Source organism: Sapajus apella, unplaced genomic scaffold (genome assembly GCF_009761245.1).
Source record: "Sapajus apella isolate SASKATOON/1434 unplaced genomic scaffold, GSC_monkey_1.0 scaffold122, whole genome shotgun sequence".
Classification (NCBI taxonomy): Eukaryota; Metazoa; Chordata; class Mammalia; order Primates; family Cebidae; genus Sapajus; species Sapajus apella.
The window spans coordinates 4,015,313-4,030,827 of record NW_022437062.1 but is presented as its reverse complement, the minus strand read 5'-3'; the positions used below and the strand labels follow the sequence as shown (position 1 = coordinate 4,030,827).

The 15,515-nt window shown below is 36.2% G+C and overlaps 1 protein-coding gene and 1 long non-coding RNA gene across 3 annotated transcripts in view; one reads left to right on the top strand and one right to left on the bottom strand.

The window, feature by feature from the left end:
* CUNH15orf41 (chromosome unknown C15orf41 homolog) overlaps positions 1-15,515 on the top strand; it is a 227,978-nt gene that overhangs the window by 107,837 nt on the left and 104,626 nt on the right. For both annotated transcript variants that reach the window (XM_032261221.1, XM_032261220.1), the window contains exons 8-9: positions 3,387-3,454; positions 14,975-15,040. In XM_032261221.1, coding sequence (XP_032117112.1) covers positions 3,387-3,454; positions 14,975-15,040 — 134 coding nt within the window. The remainder of the gene's footprint in view (positions 1-3,386; positions 3,455-14,974; positions 15,041-15,515) is intronic.
* On the bottom strand, positions 5,539-15,237 carry LOC116538709. Its single transcript, XR_004263759.1, has 3 exons — positions 15,227-15,237; positions 9,091-9,103; positions 5,539-5,610 (listed from the first exon to the last, which is right to left on the bottom strand). It is a non-coding gene; the product is annotated as an uncharacterized LOC116538709 (long non-coding RNA).

The following is a 15,515-nucleotide window of genomic DNA, read 5'->3' as shown; positions in this document are numbered from 1 at the left end:
GAATTTAATGTAGTACATGATTTCAATTGATAAAGATAATGACATATGTCTGTAAATTACATTCACCAAGTAGATTATAATTTTTGCAGTTTCATTATGTCTGTTGCCAGTAAAACTACAGATTTTATGTTTTATTTTCTAGACTTTGCATTTTATATATGTTTATATCAAGCAAAGCATAATTAAGAAACATACCTGTCCAAAATTTCAAATTGGTGATTGCTTTTATCATGCAAAACAAAACAGGCTGGAAGTTTACAGAGAAGCTGATTCTGTCTTTGCATCGAAGTAATAGCAGTTTCATATAATGTCTAAATGCACTTGCATAGATATTTCCTAGACTGATCAGCAATAATTATTTTATTTCACACTGAATAAAAATTACTGGTTTTCCATGTGAGTAAATGTGCTGTTTGTGTGTTTTTCTGATAATTCAGTAATATTTACATTGCTTACTTAGTAAATTACATCATGCTGTGAGAAAGAAAGCACACATTCGGTAAATAAGATAGGTGCTAAACCTTCTTAGTGCCTTATGAAAATGTTGTATTTGTGTAAGTAGAATATAGTAAATTGGCCCTTTACTAGTAAGACACTATAAAAAGCACAGTTAGCAAAGTGTATATACATTATCATTGTGCTTTCTTTTTTTTTTTAAAAAAAAATCTACTGTATTTCTCCCTATGCAGCCATGCCTACCTACACCTTTCCCACCACAATTCATACTCACCAAGGAAAAAAATGTGAGAAATGAGCCACCTCAACTTTCCAAAGTATGACTCCAGGACACAGCTATTAGACGAAAGCATAAACTGTGAAGGAGGGAAAGATAATGATACAGGAAGCTTCAGATGCTGTGGGTTTCATTTCTGTACCATCAGAAACCTCGGTTTCATGATTCAACATTTTAGATGTAAATAATTTACAACAATAAAAATGAGAGCACATTTATGTGGAATAGAAGTAAATAATTTAGTTCTAAAATGTGGGATGTCCCTAGTAATGAGAGACCATTGAGAGTTATTCGTCAAATGTCTTCAATGGAATCTGAAAATGTGTGAAATTTTGTGATTTAAAAATGTGTTTCCTTTATTCTGTTTCTCCTTAGAAGTTTTAAAAGCACAGCCATGTGCATTGGAGGGTAGAGGACAACTGGAGGAAAAGGCAATAATGATGACTTAGGGCCTGTTTGGCTGAAACATAAATGGTCACATCTCTTGAATTCTAAGATTTAAACGATAGTCACCTGCATGTGTTAAAAAAAAAATGCGAGATAATTCTCTAGAATTTTTTTGTTGTTTTTACCAATAACATAGAAGTTTTATTTAAGTTGAACTCAGGTAGTACATGATCAGAATCAGCTTCTCTAGTAAGCCAAGGAGTGACATGACCAGGTTAGTATTATCAGTGAAGGTGATGATTCACATATTTATTACCAAATGCTTTTGACTCATTTGAAATATTAGAGTAGGATAGCATTCTTTTTAGACTTTGTGCAATCTCATCTGTTTGGAAAATACACCAGACTTCCATGTTCCACTCATGATTTCATTATTTACCAGCCATGGGACCTTCAGCAAATTCCCCAGCCTTACCGAACCTTACTTTCCTTAATTGTAAAAATGTGTCTAATAGGCTGGGTGTTGTGGCTCACACCTGTAATCCCACCACTTAGGGAGGCTAGATGGACAGGTCACTTGAGGTTGGAAGTTTGAGACCAGCCTGGCCTACATGGTGAAACCCTGGTATCTACTAAAAACAAAAAAATTAGCCAGGCATGATGGCAGACACTTGTCATCCTACCTACTCGGGAGGCTGAGGCCGAAGGAAGAATTGATTGAACTCAGGTGGGAGAGGGTACAGTGAGCCAAGGAAAAAAAAAATCGGGAGTGACTCCATCTCAAAAAAAAGGGGGGTGACTAATAATAGTATGTACCTATGAGGCTATTCTAAGATGGTATCTCAACGTATTTAGCACAAAGGCTTCATGAATGATATTTAAGAAATATTAGCTATTATCAATTATTACATAATTTTAATACTTTTTGAGAAGCTATATGGAGGTCATAAACATAGACTTGGCAGAGATTTTGTTGTTATTTTCTTTGCCACTCATTGACTGTAAGCCCTACACAGGTTTCTTTCTAAGCCTCGGCTTTCTCATCTGTAAAATAAGTATTTGTGAGGATCAAATAACCTACTTAAAAGCACTTAACACAGTGTCTAACACATAGTAAGCACTGAAAAATAGATATTCATATGTATATCTATTTATGTACATATATGTATGTACACATACACGAGAAGAAGACTTTTGAAATACCCTCTATACCCACACCCTAATCCACAACTCTTTACTAAGATGTCTTTCCTGCAGATTACATGTATTCTTAACAAGTCACTTGTTTGGCTTGCAAGTTGCGAAAGTTCAACAACAGTTGATTGGAAGTGAAAGAAGTTTCTAAATGTTAGCTTGATGACAAATGTGAATTCACAGAAGTTTTACAGAACTCTCTAAGATTAGGAATTCTTCTAGGACAAAGGCTGGCTAGTATTCTTTACTGTACCTAGTAAGTGCTTAACAAATGTGTGCTAAGTCAAGTTGAGGGATTTTAATTTTTTAAAACTTTGTATAATTTTTTTAAGAGATGGGGGCCTTGCTACCTTGCCCAGCAGGCCTAAAGTGATCCTTCCACCTCAGCCTCTGGAGTGGCAGGACTTACAGGCACAAGCCACCTTGCCCAACCCAATTGAAAGATTTTTAACACAGATTAAGGTACATTTAAATGACTCTCCTTCTTTTCAAAATAAGGTACACATCCATTTAAAATCTTTGTTTGCCAAAATGTATATACAAAAATTATAGAAAGAGCAGAACACAGTGGCTCACACCTGTAATCCCAGCACTTTGGGAGACTGAGGCAAGATAATCACTTCAGCCCAGGAGTTTGAGACCAGCCAGGGCAACATAGTGAGATTCTGTCTCTTAAAAAAAAAAAAAAAAAAAAAAAATTTAGCCAGACATGGTGGTACACCTCTGTAGTCCCTGCTACTTAGGAGGCTGAGGTGAGAGGATTACTTGAACCCACGAGTTCAAGGTTATAGTGAGCTATGATTGTGCCAGTATACTCCAGCCTGGGCAACAGAACAAGACCCTGTCTCTAGAAAAAAGAAAAAGAGTTTTAAAAAATTATAGAAAAATGCTGTCAAATTGTTTAAATAAGGGGATGTGTATAGAGATTTCATTCCTCAAAGTTGTGGACTAAGGGTGAAAATGGCTGCTAAAACCACCTCAGTTTTTCATTTCATCTCAAAGTATAGACCTGATATTAGCATTTCCTGCTGGTATAATTCCGCCTGTGTTACCCCTTAACTGAAACTTCCAGTGCCATTGGTCATGAGCATGAAGTCCTGCTGAGAGACATGCTTCTAGAGAAAAACCTGTCCTTCCTAGGTAAGTAGTATTCACATCTTCCCTAGCTTGTGTTGTCTCCATGAGTGCTTAAATACATGTTTTAAAAATCTTCCACTAAAGGAAGAGTGAGTGATGATTGATGCTGTGCATATTATCTTTTATTGATTTGGAACTGAGCAGGAACTCAGTTACCTAATCTCCTATATATACAGCACATGCACAGGCTTGCAATTAATATTTTATAGAATAAGTGGCTGAAAAAATGCTTTAATATCTGTTGCAGTATTACTTTTGGTATCATGAGATATTAACCATAATCTAGGCCTTATGAGAAAAAGAAACAAAAGAAATATTGTCTATGAAATGTCTTATATATTAAAAAGAACAGTTAGAGAAATTCATGTTCGGTATATTTGTCTCTTATATGGAACCGAATAGTACTTTTACTTGAATGCAAAATATTAAGCCTTATATTATTTTCATGCCAAACGTTCATTGACATCATGGATTTATTATGATTGTTTAAAAATCCCACATGTATTCATGTGTTTGTGTATTACAGATTATTATTTCTTTCAACATCCCTTAAGCATTAGAAATTACGCCTGAAAGGACTAGACGTATAATAAGTGATCACAGAAACCATAAAGTACTCTACAATGAATTAATTTCTCTTCTCCACTTTAAATGTGGTAATTTGTAAAGGCCTCATATAAGTCATTTTATTTTTATACAGATCTGTTTTATGTAGATATTGAAGAGTCTGCACAATGTTTATTTTAGGACATACACAAAAAATAGAACAACATTGGATTACATAAGTTTTGTTCCAAAATGGGCCAGGAATTGGCCAAGGAAAACCAAATGCAGAGAAATTTCAAGTAAGGAAGAGGTGTTTAATGAAGTCCTATAAAGAATCTATTCTAAATCTTAATGTTTGATATTTTTATTAATAAACTGTAGAATAAAAATGAATGTATTACAAGATTGCTTTAGTTTGAAGCTTGGAGATATCATAAATATCCTCTAGTTAGGGTTAAAGAAAGTTGATTAATTAGGAAAGTGTTCTCAAGTCACTAAATTAAATTTCAGTATGTAGAAGCAGGAAGTTTTTTCATATGGGGACAGTTGAATTGTTCAGCCTATGGAAAGAGGGTAAGTTGGAAGAAATCACCTTTTAAAAGTCTAATCAAAAGGAAAATATGTAATAGTTCAGAACCATTTGGAATGAAAGACCTATGATGCACTATGAGATATGTTTTGGAACCTGGTAGTTCTGGTAGTATTATGAAATATATGATCACAGCGATTACTCGATAGTGGCCAATATGGCATGGCTAAGTCTATTTTGATGTTTGTTTGTTTTAAGCCACCAACTAAGCAGCGTCATTTTCAGAGCTGCTTAGCATCACTCTCTGTGCACCATCAGCCTATGGACAGTCAGGTCTTCAGCCCCATTTCTTCGTTTGGCCTAGCTTTTGTCCGCTTCCTTCTTGAGAACTAGCCGATCCCAGCTGGGAAAAAAAGCAAAGATTGTAGATGTGGGCTAAGCTTAGTCCTGGTCCTCAACTTACTTGAACTTGAATGTGTCAGATTGGATTCACCATGGCTGACAAAAGCAGTGTAAAAATGTGGTCCAGGGGTCATCTCTACTTGCAAACAAGTACAGAAAGGGGACTTAAAATTGAAATTCATGAGGCTCATCTGTTTCTCTGTGCTCTAGAATCTAGAAGTAATTATTTTATGGAAGCACACTCAAAGAGGATATTTAATTGATCTTTAAAAATAAATGAGATATAGGAAGTTTATGCAACCCTAGTCCTGTTTTAAAGTATTTCCTCATCAGCATACAAACAAGTTGTTAATTCTTTGTAGTTTAATGTAGCACTGAATTAATATGTTTGTGGTTGAAACATGTAAATTGAAAACTTTGTATGGAATATGGTAATGGGGTTGTTGTCCTTTTAACTTATAAATAAATATGGCTTCACAGAGATTAATTAGATTAAAAGTATTGTGCCAGGTAAACCTAGATAGATCATTTTAAAGCCAACTGTGGAAAAAATACTGGTAAATAAATAGCCCACTAATTGTATTGTTTCTTGTTTACATGTGTACACCTTGAATTTTGTTGCAGAGACATTGCAAACATGTTTATTTTGATCCTTTGCTAAGTAGAAGTAAAATAGCCTTCCCTCCCCCTTTCTGTCTGTCTCTGTCTCTGTCTCTGTCTCTGTCTCTCTCTCTGTTGTTTTCTAATTTGGACTACATTCAAATGATAAATATTCTCATTTTTTAATATATTAACCCTTCTTAATTTAAGAATTCTGACTGTCCCTAAAATATTTTACTCATTTTAAATTTTCCACACATTGTGCTCTGTATTTATTTTATAAAATGTATATTTTATCTGACCTCTTATCAATAGAAAGGAAAAATAAAAGTAAATCTCTTTTTCTCTGATTCCTTCTTAAATTGTCTTGGTTTGTAACTACATCCTGAGCAATTGTACAGCACAAGATCTAGCCGGGCACTATAGGAAAGAAAAAAAGATGTGTTCTTATCATTGAAGATTTGAATGTACTGATATGAGTTCATCCTGTCTTTTAAACTTATCCAATTTGTACTTCCACACATAAGTATATTATATTAAAACAGGTCAAAGTTGAATACATGACGTTCGTTTCTCTAAAAAATATTTTTCATGCACATATTCATTTATTTCAAAAATAAGTTACTAAGTTGGATAATGTTTTAGACACTAGATAAGTCAGATGACGTATCTTCTTTCATGGGGTTATGGTCCAGTAGGGAGACAAGCTACAAATGAACACAGATAATTTCTAGCAATTTCAGAGAGTCCATGTAATTCTTCCCTTCATTATTTATTCATTCTTTACAATTAACTTTTGGTGCGTTCTCTGCATGCCAGGAACTACACTAGTTAGTATGAAGTGATTGATTATAAGTGCTCTGTGCTGTGCCCCCAATGCTCATAGCCAGGCACCCTGTGATCCAATGAGAATGCAGTTTTCTTTCTGATCCAGTGAGCATGCATCTCACCTAGTAGGTATTCACGTGACTGTCTTGATAATGAAAATAAATACTCAAAGCGGTTATGCTACTTTCATTAAACCTTTCAAAGACAGTTACAAATCATAGCAATATCAATCACTACCCTTTACAAATGAAGAAAATGATGCTGCCTCATGAGCTGCTTTTTCCTGAAATAGTGATGGAATTTTACCTAATCATTTGTTCTTTCTCACTGGGATCTTCCTGCCATAGTGTATTTCTAGGATGGCCGCTTGACCTCATAGGGTTGGCTCTCTTGCCAGTAGCTAACAACTCTTTTAAGTACTTGCTGTGGGCAGACACCAGTAAGAATTTTAAAGAAACTTGTAAGTTGATGAAAACATGGAGCCTTCTGGGAAAATTGAAGATAAGTTTGAGTACATGTCAGTAGTTCTTTCCAAGGATAAGTAATTTATAATTAATATTTCTTGGCCGTATCTCAGCACTTTGGGAGGCTGAGGCAGGAGGATCACATGAGGCCAGGATTCAAGAACAGCCTGGGCACCATAGGGAGATCTAGTCTCTACAAAGAATGTTTTAAAAAATTAACCGGTGTGGTAGCAGGCACCTGTTCCCAGCTACTTGGGAGGCCAAAGTGGGAGGATTACTTGAGCCCAGGAATTCAAAATTACAGTGTACTGTGGTCATTCCACTGCACTCCAGCTTGGGTGACAGAGTGAGACCCTGTCTCTAACTTAGACAGATAGATAGATAGATAGATAATCAGCATTTAAAATCTCAAAAGAGATGAAGAACTTGCTGCCCACTCCTAGGCTTGGCTGCACAAAAAACTCTTCAACTTTAAATTGAACAATAAGCATTGTGATCATCCCATTACCTCTGCTAAGGGTTTGCTCCATGTCTAATATTGACAAAACAGAAAATGTATTTTATCTACTGGTAGAGATATGTTAACTTGTATCTCTCTCAAGTGATTAATGAGACCATATTTTGCTATGTTACACCCTCTCTTTTTTTCTTTTTTGTTTTGTTTGGTTTGGTTCTGGTTTTTTTTTTTTTTTTTTTTTTAAGAGCTTTGGACAAAAAGGAAAGAAAAAGAAAATAGTGACAATGAGAAGACAAGAAGACAGTTTGCCCTGTTAGATAAAATATGAAAGCGCTCATACCAAAGACTGCAGATAAACTATCCATCTTTTATGGATTGGCGTATCTCCAGGTTGGAGGGACTTTCATTAGTGACTGCCACAGCCACTGTCTGGTGCAAATTCTTGTTAAGTTTGGCCTAATAGGGATGGCTCTGAAGATATTTTATTCTTTCCAGTGAGTGTTTCCCTGTTAGTGGATGCTAACAATTATTTTGAGTGACACCTGAGAGACATTTGCTGTGTCCCTGCCTCAGCCTCACCCCCATGTTTGGACAAACTAGCAAATTTTACAGGGGTGCTTGTGTAGCATTCATGTATAACTGTGGGACTCTGAGAGAGTATAATCTGTAAAGCCAAATAGACTTAGTGAATGATGTCCCTTGGTGTAAGAAATTAGGATCTTTGTTTCTAAGAGCTCATCTGCCCCTGCTGCTTTATTCCTCACCTGAAGCAACAACACTCTGCTGGCTAGGTGATTATGATGTCACAAACAGGGGATTATAACTTCAGGTAAAGGATAGGCAGCAGGAGCAGATGAGATTTAGAATACCAAGATTGTTCAGCGGCAGAGAGTAAGAGACCAGAAATAAAACATACAATTATGTAGGCTGAAGGGAACGGAGATGGTTGGGTATTTCATAAGGAATCCACCATTTAAATTCCTGTCTATCAGAAGGTTGAAAATGTGATGCCGTTTTTAGAGTAACAGGAACATGAAATTGGGAGTGGGAGGTGGAGAATTTGGGTCCTGTTCTCCTCTTTCTGAAGAGATTGTCATGGTGAGAGACTTTCTTACTTATTCTCCTTATTGACTGGGCTTGTGCACCCTTCTTCCTGGGACCGAGAAAAGGACCATAAACACAGATGCTCCTGGAAGATGAAATACTTTCTGGAACTTTGTTATCTTACTGGCTGAGTTGGGGATTCAGCTCCCTAGAATTGTGAAGAAGAGTTGTCGCTATCACTTATAAAGGTGTGCTCCCTGCTCCTGGCCCTCCCTCACCACTCCTCTTGCTAGTTAGCTCATGTCCATGGATCATCTGCTTTTGGGTCTCTAATCATGTGTTAGAACTATTTTGGTTGTAAGTGACAGAAATCCAATCAAACCAGACTATACACACACAAAAGGAGAATTTATTGGTTTAAATATATACTGGGGAAGTCCAAAGGAGAGATTTCCTTCTGGTGTGTCTCTTAATAGAATCCAGAAGGCAAAACAATGTGATTACTGTCTTCTCTCCTTCTTGGGCTCTACTCTTTTCTATGTTCGCTTTATTGTCAGGTCACAAAGATGATTGCTGGTGATGGCTAGTTGGTTTAATCCTTAGTTTGTAATCCCAGAACCCAGTTAGTGATTCTCTTTTGCCACATAACAAATTTCAGAAAGGGCCAGGTGCAGTGGTTCACACCTGTAATCCCAGCACTTTGGGAGGCTGAGGTGGGAGAATTGCTTGAGCCCAGAGGTTTGAGACCATCCTGGGCAACATAGTGAACCCCCCTACCCCCACTCTACAACAAATAAAAAACATCCAGGTGTGGTGGTGTACACCTGTTGTCCCAGCTACTGGGGAGGCTGAGATGGGAAGATTGCTTAAGCCTGGGAGCCTGGGCAATAGAGTGGGACCCTGTCTCCAAAACCAAAAAAAACCTCAGAAAGGAATCTGATCAGCTAGTCTGTCCAGTCCTGTGGTGGGGTGATTTGGGGTCACATGACTGCCCACTCATGAGAATCACATTGTGAGAGCAGGGTAGCAATGCCAGACAGGATGACATACAATACAGGACAGCAAAATCAAAAACCTCCCTCTCCCTGCAGAGAATTAGCTACAGGCTAGGGTTTTACTCCCCATAACCAAAAGGCATTAGGGCTCAAACCTGTTACTGTGATTGCCGAATTGACACCTATGGTCCTGTGCATGTGTGCACTCGCTCACACTCACCCATGTGCACATCTGCCTGTGTAGGAGATCCTTTTTATGTCTCAGAACTGCTAGTGTGCCTCCCTCCATTGAGACTGGTTCGGTGACAGATGGAGCTAGCCCAGCAAGACAGTCTAACATCAGTGACTACAGCTAAAGGAACCAGGGCGACAAAAGCCAACATTCAGCCTTTCCTCTGAATCTTGGAATTGGAAGGGTCTCTAGTGACTGTCCATTTCCCTTGTCATGATTAAACAAATTGTCCTTTGGCCTTGCTACTACCCTCTCAACAACTTGTCCTGCATCTTTTTATTCTACCATGTTGATTTGTCCCTTCATCTACAGTGAAAAGGATTTAGCGTAATCTGGTATAAAATATAGAAGAGTTTTACTTTATTTGCTGATGTCTGTGTCCTGTGCCTCTCCACAGCTACCAGTTGCTTACCTAGCCTCTCTATGCTGTCCCAGCTTCTTGACCTCTCATTTGTTTCCTATCTTTAAGGCATTTCAGTTTTCACTAGTAGTATTATCCCCTAAAGACATAAGCAAAGGACAAGGTCAGAGCAGTCAGTTTTATTCCTTATTGTTGGCTTTGATAAGAGGCTTTGGGGGAAGAGGTTGAAACTAACAGCTATAATGAAGTTTTGAGTTCTCTAAAGATTTCATTTACCTGTGTTATTGGTCTCCCCATTAAATGCATGTCTGTTCCGTGTCGATTTGCATAGCATATAATACCTATTACTGAAACTTTACAGACTTCTTAAATTGTATAGAAAAGGCTGTGAACCCTATTCTTAGAGAACATAAAAATACAGATAACGAAGGTCGTAACTCCAAATATTTAATGATACAGTATTTTGAAAAAAACACAGTAAAACAAAATTAGTTACTAGAGTAGAAAAGATACACTATAATTTTAATATGTATTGATACATGTCTTTTTTGCCCTCCCCCAATTTAGTAAAGATGCACTAGGTATTAAGAAGATTCTTACCATACAGTGTATTTTAATCTAGCATTTTAGAAAACTTTTTACAGATTCATAGATAAACGGCATGTCAGAATGTGACTTTTTATTTTCAGATGTTGTGAACTGGAGTTCTGCATGACTTTTATGGAAATGACTATACTTTTAAAATATAAAACTTAAACAAACCCAAAGCTCTGAAACCTTTTCTTGGTAGTCATCGTGCCGCCTCCTGTGATTCTGAAGAATATGTTAACTAGTTTCAGATGTGTTTTGTTTGCTGACTCAAAGTCAGCCTTTTATTTTAAGAAAAGAAATTGTGTAATTAGTACTTAATTGCTTTGGATATTTTGGGTATTTGGAGAAGAGGGTAATTCAAAGGCCAGAGAAATTAAACTTTCAGAATGTTCTTTATGCCTGTGTAATTTCTTTTTTAAAAATGCCCTCTAAAAACAGCCTTAACAACTTCAAAATAAATGAAGACCAGGATTGTTTTTAAAAATTAACATCATTTTTGGATGTGGTTTTATTGGTTTATTTAAGATAAATTGGAGAGAAGACCATTGACGTGCTAGCAAACAAGATGCTATCTAGTTCATCTCCTTTTCAGGCAGGTGTTAGCTAAATATCTCACAAATGGCAGTCCACCTGTCCTATATTTCAAGATCTTCCAAGAGAAAAATAAATTTTCCCCCACTTTGTAAATATTACATTCGATCAAATTTAAATATTTGCATAATTAAGAATGGCATATGGTCTGCTGGGACCAACTGGAACTTGGTTGACATGGCACTTATCCTGTATCCGAAGTGATTTGAGAGATCTAGGTCTTGATAGGCCATTTAACTTCTCTAGGCCAGTTATATTGTGTATAAATTGGAATGCTGGACTAGTAATCTCTACAATTTTACTAGTTCAGAAATGTTTCCGAGGTACCCATTATCTAAATATCTGTGTTTTGTGAATTTGAAGGTTAACAGATCTGCTTTTAAGTGCTAACATTCCTATATTATTTTTGAAAATGAATACTTCAACTATGACATTAACTTAATGGTTATGAAATATATTGGGTTTTTCAATGTATACCTGAAACCAGAAGACCCTTGCTTTGTATCTGCTATATTCACTGAGTAAGACACATAGGCAGGATTTGAAGATTGGTTTCATATTGACTCCCAACCATTTGGGGAAGGCATACTAAAAGTACTATTTCATATTATTGCCATTACCTTTTTTTCATTCTAATTAATATTATTATTATTTTGTTTTTAATCTTTATCATTTTTTTCTTGAAGAAAACAGCTTATATCACTGTTGAAGAAACAGTGAAACTTGAAGAAACAGTGTATGTTACTTAAACATCTAGTTTCCACTTAGAAAATTCAAAGAATCATAAGTAACTACTTGGCTCAAATATATGCAAAGTATTATAAGAAAAACATAAATTGTAAAACAGACTATAAAAGAGATAAATAATACATATCAACAGATCAGTAGCTAAAGAAAAAAGAGTTGCCCAACAATGGGACCAGGCACAGATGGGTTTTGTGGGGGGAATTCTACTAAAATGTTATGGAGTGGATAGTTCCAGTGTTATTTAAAATAATTGAGGCCAGACATGGTGGTTCACGCCTGTAATCCCAGCAATTTGGGAAGCCAAGGCAGGCGGATCATTTGAGGTCAGAATTTCAAGACCAGCTTGGCCAACTTGGGGAAACCCGGTCTGTACTAAAAATACAAAAATTAGCCATGGATGGTGGTATGTGCCTGTAATCCCAGCTACTTGGAAGGCTGAGGCAGAAGAATTGCTTGAACCCAGGAGATGGAGGTTTCCACCATCCACCCAGTGAGCTGAGACCGTGCCACTGCACTCTAGCCTGGGCAACAGAGCGAGACTTCATCTTAAAAAAACTTGACATCAGAGAAGAATTTTCACATCAGTACTAAGGAAAGAGATGCTGTCTTTTTTACAATTACAATTGAGGTGAACCTCAGATGAACATGTAGAACAGACATTGGGGACCAAGGATGAAAGATAACAATGAGAGTTAATCCCATAAAACCTTGAACTTTGAGCCTATTTGGTGCCTTTGGGCCTTGTTGATATGTAGGGAATTAAATTAAGAAAGAAAATTATTGTCAATCCAGATAGGCTTTGTAAAGGCGTGGATACTGTTAAACATGCACGTGTATTTTACTCAATTATCTTTTGGGGACATTAAGTGTTCCGGGGCTTAGAACAGGTGAATAACATCACTCACTCCTAAATGCTGCTTCCTACCCTGGTACCATCATTTCTTCTTAACTTTGCCAAGTTGTTACCTCATTCTTTCTTAGATCTAGGATGAAGGAAGCAAGCCAATGGTTGAAACAGGAGATAGTGCAATGAGAGTTTAGTAAATAAATTAAAGGAAGGAGAAGATGCCCAATACATAGTATTTCAGATGTTTGGGATAACCTCTTTATTCTAAAAAATAGAAGTCAAATATCACTGCTGGTGACACAGACTTCCAAATGCTATCCTTTGGGTACAGTTATTATTGAATCAGCTTCTTGTTGAGAGAGAAAGAGTGAGAGGGAAGGAAAAAGAGAGACAGGGGTGTGTGTATGTGAGAGAGAGAAAAACAGAGAATGAGCCAGTTGTAGTTCATTGAAGTTTACCACAAAAAGATGGGAAGTGTCCCCAGCCACACTTTGTGTTTTATGTTCAGGTTTGGGGGTTTGGGATTTTTAATCTTCATATTAAGTGAGCCATGTAGTTTAAATCACAGATATGATGCTAGTAATTTTGGTGCCGTGAACAGGAGTGCAGCATCTGTCTTTTAAAGGGATTTTAATGAGTACATTTGGATTGCTTGGTGACCTTTCCAATTTTGTTTTGTACTGTTATCAAAAACCTAATCATTTTTCTTTCTGAAACAGATTTTAACATCTGCTAAGGTTGATGAAGCTAGGATAGTTTTAATGAAATATTAATCTATCTTTTTTAATGTCACCATAGCTTTTAAAACTGTTCATCAGCTAACTGAAACATCAGCTCAAGGCACTGGAGTTGATTTTTTAATAAATGCCTTTTCTATTAAATATTCTCATTGTGGTCAGAGTATAGTTAGAGGACAGAAACTTGTCCAGTCTTGTTCATCTACAGCCCACTTTCCAAATTCTCTTGTTTTTAAAGTTGTATTATTTTAATTTGTATTTCGTTAACTTGATAGTTAACTTGAGGTTTCTTATATTTTAAGGAGGGGAGATTGGTTTGAATAGTGGCACCAGTCCTTGAAAATCTAGACAGTTTAAGGATATTGACTTTTAACAAGATTTAACTTAAATGTCTACTTTAAATATGTGTCTTGTCATTAAAAGGTTATTTACATTTAAAATGCTGACCTTTCAAGATGTGCACAACAGTGTTCTAAAACAGAGTTTCTGAACATTGGCCATGAAACCACTGTCTTGGGCTGACAAATGGATTGGAAATAAGCTACCCAACACTGGGAATGGGCCATTAATTTTAATCAAAGGTGATGCAGGAAGGCGAATGGGATGCATGACAATGTCAACAGCCCAGTAGGTGTTAAGAGACCACACAGCCTTCCTTGTTACTTGGTTGGGCCATTAGTTGAGGTTGGGTGAAGACATAAAGCCATGTCTGGAATTGAATGACCAGGTCACTCCAAAATCTAATGGAGAACTCCCCATTTCAGAAATCACATTGTAATGCCATTAGAAGTCAAGGACAGCATTTAGAAAATATTGGAGGTTTTTTTTTTTTTTTAAACAAGCACCTTGCTAGTTTTTTCCAACTTTGTCCAGCTTCCTGTGTTCCTGCCTTCTTTCCTTCTGAATAGATCATTGATATTTACAGGAGACCAAGAAATCAAACAGACTTAGAAAAAAAAAATCTTAAAGCCTGTTTGCTTTTCAGAATTATATATTGTTATAAAACTCAGGTAAATGCCAGAAACAATAGCTATCAAAGGAATTAAGCAGGATAACTCATTCTTTATGGTGATCTCATTGTCCTTGTTCCTTTCTGGTGTGTAGGAATAGTTTCTTCCTTAATTTTTTTATTGAAAGCATTTTTCCATAATTGCAAAGGCCACTGTGCTTCCGCCTTTGCTATAAAATTGTCAATATTGGCCGATAACATTTGTAATTTTCACAGTAGTGAAAGCCTTTAAAAAAAAAATCAGTAAGCATATTACTTTTTCGGCGTATTTTCAATTACAAAAAAGGTAGTGTATGACACCTTGAATTAGTGATGTTTGTAATAACAAAAATGCAGAAAAAATAAAGATGCATATCTGAAGCATATTTACACTTCAGGGTTGTTAAGGAAGTTCATTTATTCTGACACAGCACTGCATGCATAAGGAAGATATGTATGACTGCGGTAGTAATTTTTATACATAGTTAAGAAATAAAAACAAATATATTCCTGTCTTGTTAATTGAATAGTGTTTTAAGTAAATTGCCTTTGTTCTTCTTGTAGATGAAGATCAGCTCCGTGCAAAGGGTTATGACAAAACACCAGACTTTATTTTACAAGTACCAGTTGGTAAGTTCTTCAACTCTGTTATGTATTTGTTTTTAGAGAAAAGGGGTGTAATTTTTAATTTTTTATGTTAATATCAGCTTTATAATACTGTAAATGGGTGAATAGGTAGAAAATATTTTTAAAAGGCAGAAAATGTTAGGTTCAAAGGAATTCTGTCTTAAAATCTTTTACATATATTGGGAAAACATGTTTTCTAAAGATATTTTGGTTGTCATTTTCAACGTATTTCTCTAAATTTCAAATTCCTTAAACATAGGTCTGTTGAAAAGCCAGACTCATTTTGGTCTGGTTGACATGTCACTTGTTGAGTTATACAGGCAGTCTGAGAACTAGAAAAGGGAGTTTTGAAGAATATAATGAAAATCAAAGGGATATGATTGTCACATAAATGTTCTTTGTAATGAACATATACAGTGTGTTTTGTAATTACATTTATAGATGATGGTAAAAACTAAGCCTGTGCTCATTAATGTGA